At 41.4% G+C, this 16,013-nt stretch overlaps 1 protein-coding gene across 1 annotated transcript in view; it reads left to right on the top strand.

Annotated features, from left to right (window-relative positions):
• The window catches only part of LOC136877393 (ABC transporter G family member 23), a 209,231-nt gene that overhangs the window by 107,511 nt on the left and 85,707 nt on the right, over positions 1–16,013 (top strand). Inside the window, exons 2-3 of the mRNA XM_067151397.2 lie at positions 10,954–11,067; positions 14,089–14,248. Of these exons, the coding sequence (XP_067007498.2) occupies positions 10,970–11,067; positions 14,089–14,248 (258 nt within the window). The 5' untranslated portion in view covers positions 10,954–10,969. The remainder of the gene's footprint in view (positions 1–10,953; positions 11,068–14,088; positions 14,249–16,013) is intronic.

Here is a 16,013-nt window from a genome sequence, read left to right as displayed (position 1 = left end):
TCGCTGCAAACATATCCTGCAAAGCACGCCTGCTCTGTATTAACTTTTCGTACCATGAGAAGAAAAATACAGTTCCAAAAATACAACATTCTTTCAATCAGTTATTGTACATTAATCTAACAAATGGTGGAGTTTTTTTTTAGGTCTTGCCAATGATTAAGTAGAGTAATATGTGCTCTCAACGGTCAAACTCACGATACAGTGATATGGTAAGTATCGGAGTGTCAGTCAGACCGTTAGTAATTTCAAGGGGTTCGAGTCCCCCATAGTATGAGTAATTTTACTTGTACAAGGACCTTAATGTTTCAAACCCAGGCCAGTTCTTGCCACATCCGAACAGTAAAGCAGCGTTATGTCACCCACGTTCGCTGTAGGGAATAGGAAACCTCGACTCAGTTCGACGTACTCCCAACCGCGCAAACCACAACTTACAAGTATGTCAGCTATCGGCTTCATGGGAGAACACACGTGTTATTGCTATGCTCATTACGTGTATATCGGCACCATCCTAATGTGTTTGTTGTTAACTCTGAGGAAAGACCTATACAAATTAGAGTCATCGCTATGTCCTTAACTGAGATTTTCTTTAGCATTAACTTTGTGCCATTTGCTCAAGTACAAGGACCGATATTTTCAGGTAGTCTATAAACAGTGGGTGACAAAACTATATTATAAAAGGCAGCTAGTTCACCTGGTATAATTAGCCATCCATGTCGCTAGGGAACCAGTCAGATAAGTTAGTTTCGCAATGAAATGGCTTTCAGTGCCGGGAGTGTCTGCAACGGCCCAAGGACACTCAAAACCAACACGGCCCAAACAACCAAATACAAGACCAAGTAACAAATGCTACTTACCTTGGATAAAGAAAGTTGCATAAATAAAATGTGAAAGGGACCCTTAAATTAATTAGAGATAAAAGGCCAGGAACAAAAACAAAATTTTACACTTGACAGATTGCTATTCATGATCAGTATACCAAATGGTAAGACAAGACCTTCTTAAGGTGGAAACAAAATATTTAATTAATTAATAAATTTAAATTTACAATTAATTAAAACTGGAAGACACCTGAATAACTCATAATTCTTACCAAAGATTAAACAAATTAATAATTGATGGATAACAGAAAACAATTCTCATATAAATCCAAGATACTGACCAGTAACTATAGTTTCCTTCTGATAATTAATTTTAAGTTAATTGGATCAAAAAATCTACTTAGTGAAAGTTGAAATTTGTTTCAACCTAACTGACCTACACTTTGGAATGTTTAAACAATAATCACGGCAACACAGTCACATTAATTCTTCAACTCAAAATGCGACCAGAATTGAAATTAATATCAAACCAATTAAATAATCAAATTAAATATAAAAACACAGTAAAATATTCCCCGATACAATCACAAAATTTTAAGGGAAAATATTAGTGTTACACCAAGACTGCAGAACAAAATCACACATGAACTGTATTGCTGCTTCCCAAGCCAAGCAACCGGCAAGGCCTGCATAACTAAAGCGTACACCAAAGCGGAAATTACGCAAGTAAAAATGGAAAGGAAGGAAACAAAGCACGGATGTGGATCATACAGGTGAGCGTTTAAGAAAAGAAACTTTAAGAATTTGGAGAATTTTACACTAACCGCAGTGATACTGATAAAAATAATAATAATTACATTGTAAATTTCATTAACATAAACATTAAATTTAACAGAGGGCAAAATCGTGGTTATTGAATTTAATGTGAGGTGGCATTGGAATCGCATGATGCACATATGAGGTAGAATTTAAACACCCAATGCCAGAAGAAGAAGAAGAAGAAGAGAAAGAAGAACGATCCCATTAAGAGAAAACAGACAACACAGGCCAAACCCACAATAAAATAATGCTACAAACAGATATCACATTTCAAGAATGGAAAATATTGATAGAATAAAATACAACATAATAATAGTAAGAAGAACATCCCCCCCCCGAAAAAAAAACAAGAATCCCAAATAATCAAAAAACTTATAGAGGACTTTAACACTCATAGGCCCATATAACGTGATTCCAAATTACTTCAGTTACCTCATTAGTAAGATAATTACTTTCACATAACATGGTTTCAGAATTTTTTAACAACTAGAAGTGACGAATTAATGCATATTTAACAATGTTTCGGTCGGTGAAGAATATTCAAACAAAATCAAGTCCAAAAAATCGTTGCCGGGCGTACTATATTGTTTTACACTTTTTTTTTTGTACGTCCGGGTATGATTCACATTTCACTTTTGAAGGTGGTGACGTGTAACTAGTGTCTTGTGCCACCGTTTGGTAGCAGCACACGCCCAGCGGCCAACGAATGCACTCGTCATAGCCATTTCATAACAACACTGTCAGCGTAGGAGCAGACAACATGGAAAGCAACCGTCAGGGACAGCGCTGTACGACTTCGTTCCAGTGGAAAGAAGGCCTGACCATTGCAGAAATTCATCGGCTTGGGGGCAGTCTGTGGAGAACATGCGCCGTCAAGGAAAACATTTTACAACTGGGTGGAAGGTGGGAAAACTGGGCGCACATATGTGGACAAGGGAACCAGTTCTGGAAGGAATGTGACAGTGTCAACACCAACCAACATTGCCCGGGTCGAACAGGCCATCCAAGGAAACAAATGAATCACATTTACGGAAATGGGGGCAGGCACGGGAATTAGCCGAAACACCCTGCAGTGGATCGTGCACGGCCACTTACAGCTGGGGGAAGGTGTCATCCACGTGAGTGCCTAGACTCTTGTCTGCAGACAAGAAGCGGAGGCGTGTGGACGTGTGCAAAGAACTTTTGCAACGCCATGATCAAGATACAGCCGGCTTCATGGCTAGGCTTGTGACTAGTGATCAGACATGGCTCCATTACCATGAGCCACAAACGAAACAACAAGCATAGGGGCAGTCCACCACCAATGAAATGTCGAACATTGCCATCAGTTCGCAAACGAATGGCGACAGTGTTCTGGGACAAAAAAGGGCATCATCCTCATTGGCTCGCTGGAATTTGGGGCCACGATTAACAATGCAGCAATCCTTAAGCACTTACGTCGTGCCATTCAAAATAAGAGGCCAGGAAAATGGGCTAAAGGTGCGCTTCTGCAACATGACAATGCCCGGCCCCACACTAGCCGAGAGACCACCGCTGCCATTGATCAAATGGGATTCACGGTGCTGCAACACCCACCACACTCTCCCGACTTGGCACCAAGTGATTATCACCTGTTCGGGAACGTGAAGAAACCTCTGCGTGGTCGCCGTTTTGCGGATTTTGCAGAACTGGACACAGCTGTCAAGGCATGGGTACGCATCACTCTGAAAGAATGTGATCAGTAAGGTCTGGAGAGACTGACACATCGATGGCAAAAGTGCATACAGTTACAAGGATATTATGTTGATAAGGTGGACGTAACAACTGATGTGTAATGTACTTCATTTCGGTAGAAAATAATAAAGTGTAAAACAATATGGCACGCCCTTCGTATTAACAATGTCATCAATAACTTGAATAGACATCATAACGGTTTTCTTTGTTGAGTCAATGTAAGGTAATGTCTTCTTTAACAAACCAACGGATAATAGAGTTTCAGTTCCAAATATATAATAATTTGATTTTACTTACATCATCCGACAGGAAAATTAGAAAAGGTAATCCAAACCTTCACTTGGAGATCGGCACACAGCCGTTTGCAAATTTTAACCCATATCACTACTATCCACACTGAAGGAAAACGAAGAAAATACAATACAATAAAATTGCTCAGACTACATGTAGAAATTAAGGCATGGACTTAAATATTAGTTAGTTTATCCTGGAGTATCACACTCCATTTCGCCGACTACAGAACGTGTCCTCTTGGATACAAGCTTGCACACATCCATCTTTGGATCACAAACAGACGAGTGCCTGGAGCAAGATACACTCAATGAAGAAGACGCGTTCAGCGCATGCGTGCCAGTATTGATTTTCTAGGGGGCCAATAGCCTTCATCTCAGCCACGACGCAATAATTGCATATCACACGTTTACATAATTAGAACGGTAGAACGCACCCATGAGAAAATCAAACAGAAATAATATCCCAATACACAGGTCAGATATCTTCCAATAAATAGAGTTTCACTCCTCCACGTTACAGTATCCAAGGACATGTTCGGCTCGCCAGATGCATGTTTTCGATTTGACGCCCGTAGGCGACCTGAGAGTTTCGTAATATAGACGATACCGAATTTACGTCCCACTAACTACTTTTACGGTTTCGGTGACACTGAGGTGCCGGAGTTTTCCCCCGCAGGATTTCTTTTACGTGCCAGTAAATCTACCGACACTGGGCTGACGTATTTGAACACCACCGGACAGAATCAGGATCGAACCTGCCAACTTGGGCTCAGAAAGCCAGCTTCTTAACCGTCTGAGCCACTCAGCCCAGCTGTGTTCGTTTCAGAAAGCTATTTTTGTTTGTAAAGGTCATTTGAGGCCTACTGCTCTCACTACTCTAGATGGAAACAAAATTGCGTTCATTTCCTCACATGAAATCATATAATAGCTTGGTGTAACTTTTCAAGACGAAATTAAATTAAATCCTTCAATCCTTCTCTTGTCATAGAACAGCTCATGAAGAATTTAAACCAACTGGTTATCTCACCAAGTGTCATTTCCTGATCAGAAGTAAAATATAAAGTCCGGCCCCACGGTGTAGGCGGCATCGCGACCGTCTGTCACCCGGCGGCCCCGGGTTCGATTCCCGGCCGGGTCAGGGTTTTTTAATTGTAAATGAGTAATATAACTGGCCTGGGGACTGTGTGTTCGTGCCGTCCTTAATGTTCCTTTCCTCACATTCAACACGTTACACTTCCACAATTTCACTTACACGCAGGTTCATATCATATGGTGCTAGTAAGGGCAAAATATCTCTATAGATCGACGCCCCGAACAAATAGCATTTAAAATATACGAGGTTGAGTCATAAGTCATGGCATCTATTTCTTTTCTCGCGAACAGGAGACAACACGGAAAATCTAAAATTTGCATTTGGAAATATAGGGCATGTAATTATGCATAGTGCCTGAAGACAAATACTGACTTCAGGAGATTCTCGTAGGAAAGTGACAGCACAGGCCATTGGTAAACATTGTTGTATTGTGGTATAGACAGCCAATACACAGGACTACGTACAAAGGATAGGTCCACACTGGTTACAGACCTTCGAAATAATCACCCAAGGTTTCCACTGTGCGTTGCCAGCGGTGGGGCAGGCGCTGAATACCATTCGCTGCATGTGTATCGGTAACGTGTGACACCTCTCTCCAAAATGCTGTTACGATGCCCTCTTTATTAGCAAACCGTTGTCTACTTAATGGCTTCTTGTCTTTGGGGATTAGATCATAGTCACATGGGCTCAGATCAGGCAAATAATGCGGGTGTGGAAGAACCTCCCATCCCCACCGTCGTAAGCGACGCTGAACGATGGCTGCTGTGTGAGCTGTCGCGTTATCGTGTAGGATTATGGCGTTGTCCAAAAGATCTGGACGTTTGGTTCGCATTGCACGGCGCCACTGGTACAACAAAAAGAATTGTAATAAACTGCATTGACAGCGTGCCTCTCATGCACTGGATGACACACAAGAACACCTTGAACATCGTATGCCAGGAGTACCATAACCTTATTGGACAACTGTTCTATGGGGCATGGCATGCACACCTAATGCTTCCCACAGCTCTGCATGGCATTGGCGTGCATTTCTGCCGCGGAGAACTGTTATTTTAATACACGATCGTTGCTCCTGCGTGTTGACTTCCAATTTGTGACGCTCTCACTCACACTGAACTTGGGGGCTTGCTTAGACCCACAATGTTGTTTACATACACCATCTAGTGGCATCATACGCAAGTACATACCGTACGTTTCGAAATGCGTATCTTAGATTTTTCGTGCTGTCTCCTGTTCGCGAGAAAAAAATAGTTGCCATGACTTATGACTCGACCTACGTATATATATATATATATGTATGTATATATATGCTCAGCCAGTATATTTGGCCACAGCTGGTATACCCGTTCTTAAAAACCTTGACTGCAAAATTTCTCTGCGACATTGTCCAAGTCATAAAGAACTCTGTTAAAAATTATCGGATTACCAACAGATGCCCCAGATGCTATGATCTACGCACCATGCAGCCAAAAAAGACTTGGGATCTTTCAAGCACAATAGGAAGGCTTTACTGAACATATGTATGTTCAGTCCTCCGCCCTAAGGCTGCTTGGATCCTCAACAGCTCCGCCATCAGCTGTCATAGATGGCCTAGGCATCACTGAAGAGGTGTACTTGGGAAATGAGGTAGTTTCCCGTTGTTTTCCTCACCGAGCCAGGAGTTGCTATTACATATCAGTCTGCCAAGCCCACTGAAATGCATGCACCAGCTGACCCTATGAGCAACATTCTCACATCATTCATAGCAGGGACTGGCTGCATAAGGAATGGTATTACTAGCATCACTCATACCTCAGTCACTTTCATATTGTCAAAGCCAAGGACGAAACTGAGACAGATCAATGAAGGTAACAAAATTGCTCTAGCCCGTACCAGAAGACATAGTGCACAGTAAACACTAGGTCCTGCCAGCAAAGGCAAACTGAACATATACATGTACGCTAAACGCTAATGATTGTAAAGAACCAATACATAGAAGCGGGAAGACAGCTCCAAACCGAAATTGATCACTGTCCCCAGTGCTAGCCACTCACCTAACAGAAATCTGAACATTTCGGAAACTAATACTAATTCTATCAGAAAATTTCTTCGTGAATATTCTGTCAAATACTGGACATTGCTGCCATCCGCTCATACCGAGCGAGTAGCAGCGTACTTTGAGTCACTCAGCTATCAGCTTGCATTCGGGAGATAATGGGTTCGAACCCCACTGTCGGCAGCTATGAAGATGGTTTTCCGTGGTTTCCCATTTTCAAAAAAAAGGAAAATGCTTGAGCTGTACCTTAATTATGGCCACAATCCGTTCCTTCCCACTGCTAGCCCTTTTCCCATCCCATCGTTTCCGTAAGACATATCTGTGTCGGTGCGACGTAAAAAAACCGTAATGTTCAGTTATAATTTGAAGAAAGGAAACTCCCAGTGGATAAGAAATAAGAAAGGAACGTCGTGCAGGCAATGGAGGGAAGCTATTAAAGTGAATTACAATGTCATCTCTGTTCGAACTCTTCCTGGAAGGAGCCTGTATGCAGTGGCGGCTGGTGCAGAAAATATTTAAAAACATACCGGTATGTGGTTTACAAGAAGCTCTCCACTGAGTTTTCCACACTGAACAAACACGCAAACAACCCCAACACATGTACACATTCCTCATAAAAAACTATAAAACTATATTATTAAACGCACAATAACACCTGCAATGGCAAAATATTCACGATCTCAAACACTTGGTGTGAGCGTGCAAAAACAGAACTTCCCAATGTTACCAACAGCATCGCAATAAAACCAGCAACGTCGTAATGCAAAATGTCCTTATTTTGACAACATAAAAAGTACAATTTTTATAGTTCATCGATTTACAAATGTGGCTATGGAATAGGCAAGTTGGTAGTATTCTATCCTCTTTGGTATTAAAAGACCTGGCACTAACAGCTCTATAATATTTTGTTTTCCCGTTTGCTTTGAGCGATCCACTCTTAAATACTACCGCTGAGTCAAGAGGGTGCCAGCTGCCACGTTTTCATATCGGTCGTAGTGCAAGTGCTGCCTCTCTGTGGTCAAACGAAGAATCGCTGTGAAGTGATGTCTTGGCTGTTGTTTCCACAGCCTATCGGAACACATTCTCTTTGTATCGGAGAAGCTCGGCACGCATGCGCAAAAGGCAGAGTTCCTGGTTTCTGGCTAAAAGCTCGCTGAGCTGTGATCGCAGAGCACCCGGCGTGGAGCGCACCTGGTTGTGAGGGGAGTTGAATAATTTCCTATTCTTTGGCTGACGTTTTTTTCAATGCACTGTATTTTATTGTAGATAATATTTTTAAACTAATTTATTTTCCCAATAGGTAATGTGCTGCAGCACTTCAACACATACGGTTCGGCCGCCCCTGCCTTTATGCATCTCCTTGTAGATGATGTGACGAGTTCGAAAGCCTTCTTCAAGTATTAGGATTCTTTGTTTCTGTTTTTCTACTCGTTTAACGCAGCTCTAACACATCAAAGGTTTTTGTAACGGAAGGATGGGAAAGGGCTATGACTGGGAAGGTAATGGCCGTGGCCTTAATTAAGGTACAGGCCCAGCATTTGCCTGGTGTGAACATGGGAAACCACAGAAAACCATCTTCAGGGCTGTCGACTGTGGGATTCGAACCCACTAGCTCACAGCTGCGTGCCTCTAACCGCACGGCCAATTCGTCGCTAGGTATTAGGGCTCTGTCCCAAGGGAGAGTTAATGAGGATCAACCGCCACAATGCGAAGCATTCTACGCTCTCTGGAAGCCTTCGAAGACAACATCACCTTGAAGTCTATGAAGAAGTCGGATGCGTCTCCGAAGACGTGTCGAGCTGACATCATAGTGAACGACCGAACTGAAGGAGTGGCATTAAGATCGACCGAACTGTAAGATCTGGGGACATGACTACTGCCCACTTTTGTGCCATTAGTCTCTCACTGTAGTTATCATCAGCCACTTGTAAAATGGAATGTATTGAACTATCCATCGTGTCTTTCATTTCACCAGATATCAGACTTGCAGGGAGCGATGTTGTCACAAAATTACAAGTCAACTTGCTTATTTTCTAATTTTGAATACAAACCGTTGTAGCATCCTAATTATTTCACTTTGTGGCGTTTAAAAATATAAAATACACGTAGGGCACCAGAAAAATAGACATAAAATAATAAATAAATACAAATATAAAAATAAATATAAAATAAATATCACACTATTGATATTGTGAGTACTCGCGTCATCCAGTGATTCGGGAATCAAATTCCGATGGTAGACCTTACCTCACCCTCACCAGAATGCGTGTTTTTCTTCTTCTTGGCCTTTTCCCAATTAACTGGGAAAGCCCAGCTTTGCAGCCGGATGCCTTTCCTGACGCCAATCCCATGTGGAGGATTGTCTTCACTATTTCATGCCTTTGTGGTGGTTTTGTGGCGTAATGTTTTATGTTTTAAGTTAAGAAGTGTGTTGAGACGAACACAAACACTCACTCACCTCCCGTGCCAGTGGAATTAACTGGACAAAGTCAAAATCCTCGACTTTACCTTGAATCGAACGCAGGACTCTCTGAAACGAAGGCTAATACGCTGACCAGCCAGGGAGCCATACTCAGCTACTTCATGCGAGGTTAAAGTCAGCTTAACGAATGAATGTAACTTACGCATGGAGCATTGGGGATAGTTGACAAGGTTTACAGAAGTGATGTGAAACTACCTTTGGTATAGGTATTTACCCATTTTCACAAGCGAACTGCACATTTAAGGGAAACCGTGATAACTACCGACCGTCGTTAAAAGCCAATTGAAGCGACTTATTCTCTCGTATCTTTATGGTTTGGATTACAGACTCTCTCATATAGACTAACAAGGGGGCATTCCCTACTCGTCACCACCGATTTCGCTCAAATTTATAAAACATGCAGGGCTTGGCTAGAAATGAAAGTACCCGCAGTGAGAACTCCAGATGGCCAAGCGTATAGGCCAATAAAAATAAAAATGTTGACGCAGTTCTTGCACCGTATCAGCCACTTACGTTAGCGCGGACGCCGAGCGGTAGTTGGCGCAGCGGTAAGAGCTCGGACTGGTAATTCGATGGTCGAGGGTTCGACTCCCCGTGTGGAGACTGTCTTTAATTTTCCTCTCAACTTTTATATTATTCATTTCCTTTAATTTATTTATTTTATTTATTTTATTTATTTTATTTATTTTATTTATTTTATTTATTTATTTATATATATGCAAAATGCATATAGGCCTAGAACGTCATTTTTTAATGAGCGCATAATTGTAGAAAATTTTGCAGTTGCGAACTTTCCCGACGTGTTAAAACAGAAATTCTTCTTTTTTCTCCTTTATTGGCTATCTCCCGTCCTTGTAAAATGCGCCATAAACGTGAATGGTCGTTTCGCTGTAAGATTCGTTTTCACCTGACAAGTGAAGGTTGCTGCTGGAGGCTGTACACAAACAATAGATTCTTGGCTCAGGAAGAAAGTTTGACAATGAAATCCCAATATTTTACCTTTTCTATGCCTTTTGCGTATAAATATATAAATAAATAAAATTAATTATTCACCTCTTTGCTTAATTGGAAAATAAATAATATAAAAGTTGAAAGGGAAAAAAGACAGTCTCCACACGGGGAGTCGAACCTCCGCCTATTGAATTACCAGTCCCGGCTCTTAGCGCTACGCCAACTACTCCTCGGCGTCCGCGCTAACGTAAGTGGCTGATACGGTGCAAGAACTGCGTCAACATTTTTATTTTTATTTTCTATACGCTTGGCCATCTGGAGTTCTCACTACGGGTACTTTCATTTCCAGCCAAGCCCTGTATGTTTTATAAATTTGAGCGCAATCGGTGGTGACGAGTAGGGAATGCCCCCTTGTAAGACCGAACGAACGGTGGTTGTACTCTGCACTACGGCGGCTGCCTCAGCGACCGCTCTGCCTTAAGCGTTTATACCATTTTATATGAAATCTTACGTTATAAAAGGCGCCAGAAGTGTCGTCCTTCCTGGGTTATACAGACAATGCATCTGGTATCCATATTCTAGCTGACGCGAATGAGTTCTGACATGATTTCATTAGAATTTTTTTTCCAGTTCCTCCAATGTGTGAGCATTTGTTATCGGGTTCACAAGGTTAAATGGTGACAGTCCTAATGAGAACTGGAATTGTGCACATCATGTACATCATGTAAGTGACGTTATTTTTGTTCCAGAACGATCCGAGGCAAAATGGAGGCAGCAGTTCATATTCGAGGAGCGGTCAAACAATACAACCGCAAGATCAAAGTGCTTCAAGGACTGGACATGACCGTCACGAAAGGAACCATGTAAGTTCAGTTCAGTTCCAGTTTAAAGCAGCCTTAAGCGATCTTACACAATATGTACACTGAGCGGCACGAAAAACGCAACACCCAATAAATGATGTGTAATTTAATCGAAGTGAAGCACTTTAACCATTGTTTTTAGACGGGGTATGCTTTTGACGTTGCTTTGCGAGTGTTGATTGTTTATTGCACTAGCCTCAATTGTTTTTTCCCGCGCAACCTGGAAAACACATCGCTGGATGTGAGCCAATAATGTTTTCCCGCTCTTGTAGCGCTTATTGTTGTACCTTTAATTGTTCCCCTTTCAATCACACGTCTTTGTAGGATCTTTCTGTGATTCTCTTAATCAGCTTTCTGGAGTAAACATGCCGTTAAGTCCTGAACAAGCTGCGGAAGCTGTTGCTTTGGTGGAAGATGGTCGTAGCATGCATTACATTGCAGAAGTGTTGAGTACTACATCTTCTACAATTTCCAGAACCGTACGAAGGTACAGGGAAACTGGAGGCTTTGCAAGGAGACCAGGATCAGGCCCGAGAAGAGCAACATCGGAGAAAGATGACCGCTTCTTACAACTTCAAGTTCTCCGCAACCGTCACACCACCGCTATTGAAGCACGAAATCGACTCCATCAAGTTCGAGGGGTCAATGTTAGTGAGAGAACGGTTCGGAGAAGACTGGAAGAAGCCAATCTCCAGTCCAGAAAACCTGCTACAGGACCGGAACTCACCAGAGAGCATCGCACAGCTCGATTGTGTTTCACAAGGGAACATCTTGGCTGGACAGTACAACAATGGGATCAAGTGTTGCTCATCGACGAGTCGCGATTTGGCCTCCGATCACCTGAGAAGGTCTGGAGAAGGCCAGGGGAAAGGTATTCCCCTTGCACATTCTCATCCAGGACGCCTTTTCACGGTGGTTCTGTGATGGTGTGGGCAGGAATCAATACAGCTGCAAGGACGGATTTAGTCTTCGTAGAGCATGGGAGCCTTACCGCACATCGATATGTGGAGGAAATCCTACTGGAGCATGTTGTGCCTTTCGCTCCGTTTATTGGTGATGGTTTTACACTCATGCACGACAATGCACGCCCACATGTTGCGAGAATTGTGCAACAGTTCTTGGATGAATCAGAGATTCATGCTATGGTTTGGCCTGCTCGAAACCCCGATTTGAAGCCCATTGAGCATGTTTGGACCAACTGGGGAGAAGAGTCCGTCAGCGCTATCCAGAGACCCTACAGGACCTACGGAACGCCCTCCTGGAAGAATGGGAGATGATTCCTCAACAGAACATTACGGCATTAATCAGGAGCATGCCTGAAAGGTTGAATGCCGTCATTGCTGCAAGAAGTGGCAATACACGCTTTTGAAGATGCGAACAGAGGTCCCCGAGATAGTCTCCGAAGTCTGTGAAGTGAAAGTGAGAAGTGTGTAACATTAAAACAGAGTACCTTTATGAGCTTACTCAAAATTTCCTTGAAATGTGCATCTCTCGATTAATTTGTTTATAATCGTCTTTTCTTTTCATTGTTAGACCGTTAGATGGGACTGTACCACAATATTCCATCATAAAATGTTTGATTAGTGTCATAAAAGTGTCAAATTTAGAATAAATTTCAGTTTTTGAAAGAAATTGAAGTGTTGCGTTTTTTGTGCCGCTCAGTGTATTATTGTACAAGCGCCATGCATAGCCGTACTTAACTGTAAATAATAGTAATAGTGTATGATATCCGGAGAGGCGACGATAGGACCTTGGATGAACTTTAATATTGAAGACGGTACACACATCCGACCCCCGAGCCAGAAGAATTAACCAGTGAAGGTTGAAATCAAAAAAAAACGGCCAGGAATCGAACGCGGGACCCCTTGGACCGAAGTCTAGCATGCTAATCTGTTAGCCAAGGAGCTGGATCTGTAAATAAATACATGTAAAAATTAGCTGTAAATAATGCAGGAAACGGTAATTGTGACAACATATCTCATTAAGCTGACTTCTGAGACCCTGGGTTTCCCACCTCAAGATGTTCAGGAGAGTATTTCCTTCTTCCTGTTTAATTATTGCACGCTTTTAATTCTTAACTTTTTTTTTTACAATCTGACTTACGACGCACCGATACAGATAGGTCTTATGGCGACGACGGGATAGGAAAAAGGCTAGGACTGCAAATAAAGCGGCCATGGCCATAATTAAGGTTTAGTCCCAGCATTTTCCTAATGTGAAAATGGGAAACCACGGAAAAAACATCTTCAGGGCTATCGACAGTGGGGTTCGAACCTATCTCCCGAATACTCGATACTGGCCGCACTTAAGCGACTGCAGCTATTGATCTCGGTAAAAAAATTAAAAACATACTACTGTACACGATTCAATCAAAAGATGGTCGTGCAAACATGGTATAGGACCTGAATAAAACACTTAAGATGGGAAATTCGGCTGAATTCAATAGATCGATTTGTCCACATATTACACGCCCGTAGCACAGATATAAATAATACATATCGTTGCAGATTAAGGTGCATCCTTACCCATTTATTTATTTATTTATTTATTTATTTATTTATTTATTTATTTATTTATTTATTTTGTAAAGCAAATATGTCATTAAGGTAAATTTAATATAGTATTTGTAAAATTATTGGTTTATGTTTCGTTAAAAGCAAAATACTCGTACTTATGTACTGCAATTATGTCTTCATAATAAGATATTGGGAAAATTAACGTCAAATAAAATTAAAATCCTTCACGACGTAACATATCACATTTTATGAATCAGTAGTGCTGTGCTCCCTATCACGCACTTTGTTTGCGTGCGTGCCCTGAGGCGAGTTTCCGCACAGCTCCCGTGGACACCACTGGCAGAGTAGGTTGTTTAAGGTGCAGTCATAACTTTTAGTTTAGGAACGTCAGATGTGCTACGTGAATGACGCTCTGTGCTAAACCTACCAAGCACATTGCTAGACACTGTCTCATCCCCTAGAGCGTGACAAAAATGTATGTATATTCCACCCTTGATCTCGTCTACAGCTATGCGCTGCTCGGTGCTAGCGGCTGTGGAAAGACGACATTACTCAACTGCATTGTGGGTCGCCGGAAGCTCGATGCTGGAGAGATCTCAGTGCTGGGAGGGAAACCTGGTTCCAGGGGCAGCGGAGTACCAGGCCCAAGAATTGGCTACATGCCTCAAGTAAGTCCATACCCATCTGAAGTTTTTAGATAGTAGTCTCCATGAATGTAGTGATGAAGGGATCGAACATGGTTATAAGATTTCTGGTAGAACTGTGCTCATGGAAGATTAAGGTATTGAGCCAATCAGAAGTTATCATTAGCTTTTAAGTTTATAATATCATAAGAAACAAACAATTTGCTTTATCTTTAAGAAGAAACATTCATCCATCACTAACAGCCACTAGATCTTTTAATTTTCTTCAGTGTTTCTTTATATTATTATTAATAAATACATTGCATTGGGAAATATCTAGGTGGCAATGATAACTTGCAGTAGTGTGATAATAAAGTTACCCATACTACTACTACTACTGTCTGTTAGGTCATCAGCCCAGAGGCTGGCTGGATCCTCAAATAGCACCACCAATAGTTATGCAGTTATAAGGAAGCCTCAAAAACCAATGGGAGCACCAACAAGAGGCGTACTAGGCAAGATGAGGAGTGAGGTAGTTTGCCATTGCTTTCCCCACTGGGCCAGAAAGTGCTACTGCAGCACGACTAACCCTATGAGCAACACCTTTCATAACACCCATACACACTAATCGTGCTCTGAATGTCATTACTAGAGTCCGGATTATTAGGTGGTGATAGGTTAGAATGCAAACTTACTCAAGCCAGTAACAAGTATACCCCACACTGTACAACGGTTATGCTATGAGATTTGCATAGATATTAGGGGTACAGCCTCTAGAACTTCTTGAATTTATGCTACTCTTCCTACACTATGGTATAACGGGTTGCATGACACTTCCTACATACCAAATTACTTTGCAATCTAACCTATTACCACCTACAAATCCGAGGTATAGTCATTACTCAGCACCACCCATACCACAGCAGCTTTCATATAGTCACAGCCATGGATGAGACTGGGACCTCGCTGGAAGCTACACTTTACTCTGGCCTGTGCCAAGTGATGGATGAAAAAGTACTGCATCCATCAAGAAATGACAGCAGGCAAACTACTACTACTACAAGCAATTTCATGGAAATAAAATATTATATGAATACTAATAGTTTAACATTCTAAATCCAGTATCATATACGGCTGAGCTTACTACTAGTTTTACATTGCAACATCGTCATATACAAATTCACACGTACCTTCAGTATTTTAAAATTTTACACTATTAATTACAACAAGGGTACAACAAGTGATTCCATGGAAATAAAATCTTACGAGAAATATTACAGATGACTTGTTCTCCATATTTATAGTTTAACGATAACAATTTTTGTTTGTTTGTTTGTTTGTTTTTTGTGTTTGTTCTTTTTAAGATAATAGCCCACACTGTGTGCGTCTATCGTAATGTTTACGTAAACGTTGGAGTTATTAATAACCAGTACTTCTGACTCTTATGCAATTCACGGTATAATATACCGCATACTTCTCAGATTAAGGGCCTTCTCTAGGAGTCTGCTTAAAATCAAATTAATGGATAAATGTCAGCTCTGTAGTTGTTATAAATAAGACCCTTTGTCTAATACATGGAAAACTTGTATGGTTTAGATTTAACCTGCAAACTCTTAAATTGCATAAAAGGGCATCTTTCTCTTATATGGCACAATCCGTATCATGGTGGTCAAAATATTGCAAAATATGAACTTGGATTTATTAAAAATTTTGAAAACATTAAATATATATAACAGGGTAAAAATTAGGGCTGTGTAAACATATTTTACTAACTGCAAAGCGTTCACGGAAAGAAGTCATTACAATTATC

This window comes from Anabrus simplex, chromosome 7, assembly GCF_040414725.1.
Source record: "Anabrus simplex isolate iqAnaSimp1 chromosome 7, ASM4041472v1, whole genome shotgun sequence".
Classification (NCBI taxonomy): domain Eukaryota; kingdom Metazoa; phylum Arthropoda; class Insecta; order Orthoptera; family Tettigoniidae; genus Anabrus; species Anabrus simplex.
Note: the sequence above shows the minus strand (reverse complement) of the source record. Positions and strands in the feature narration are given on the sequence as shown.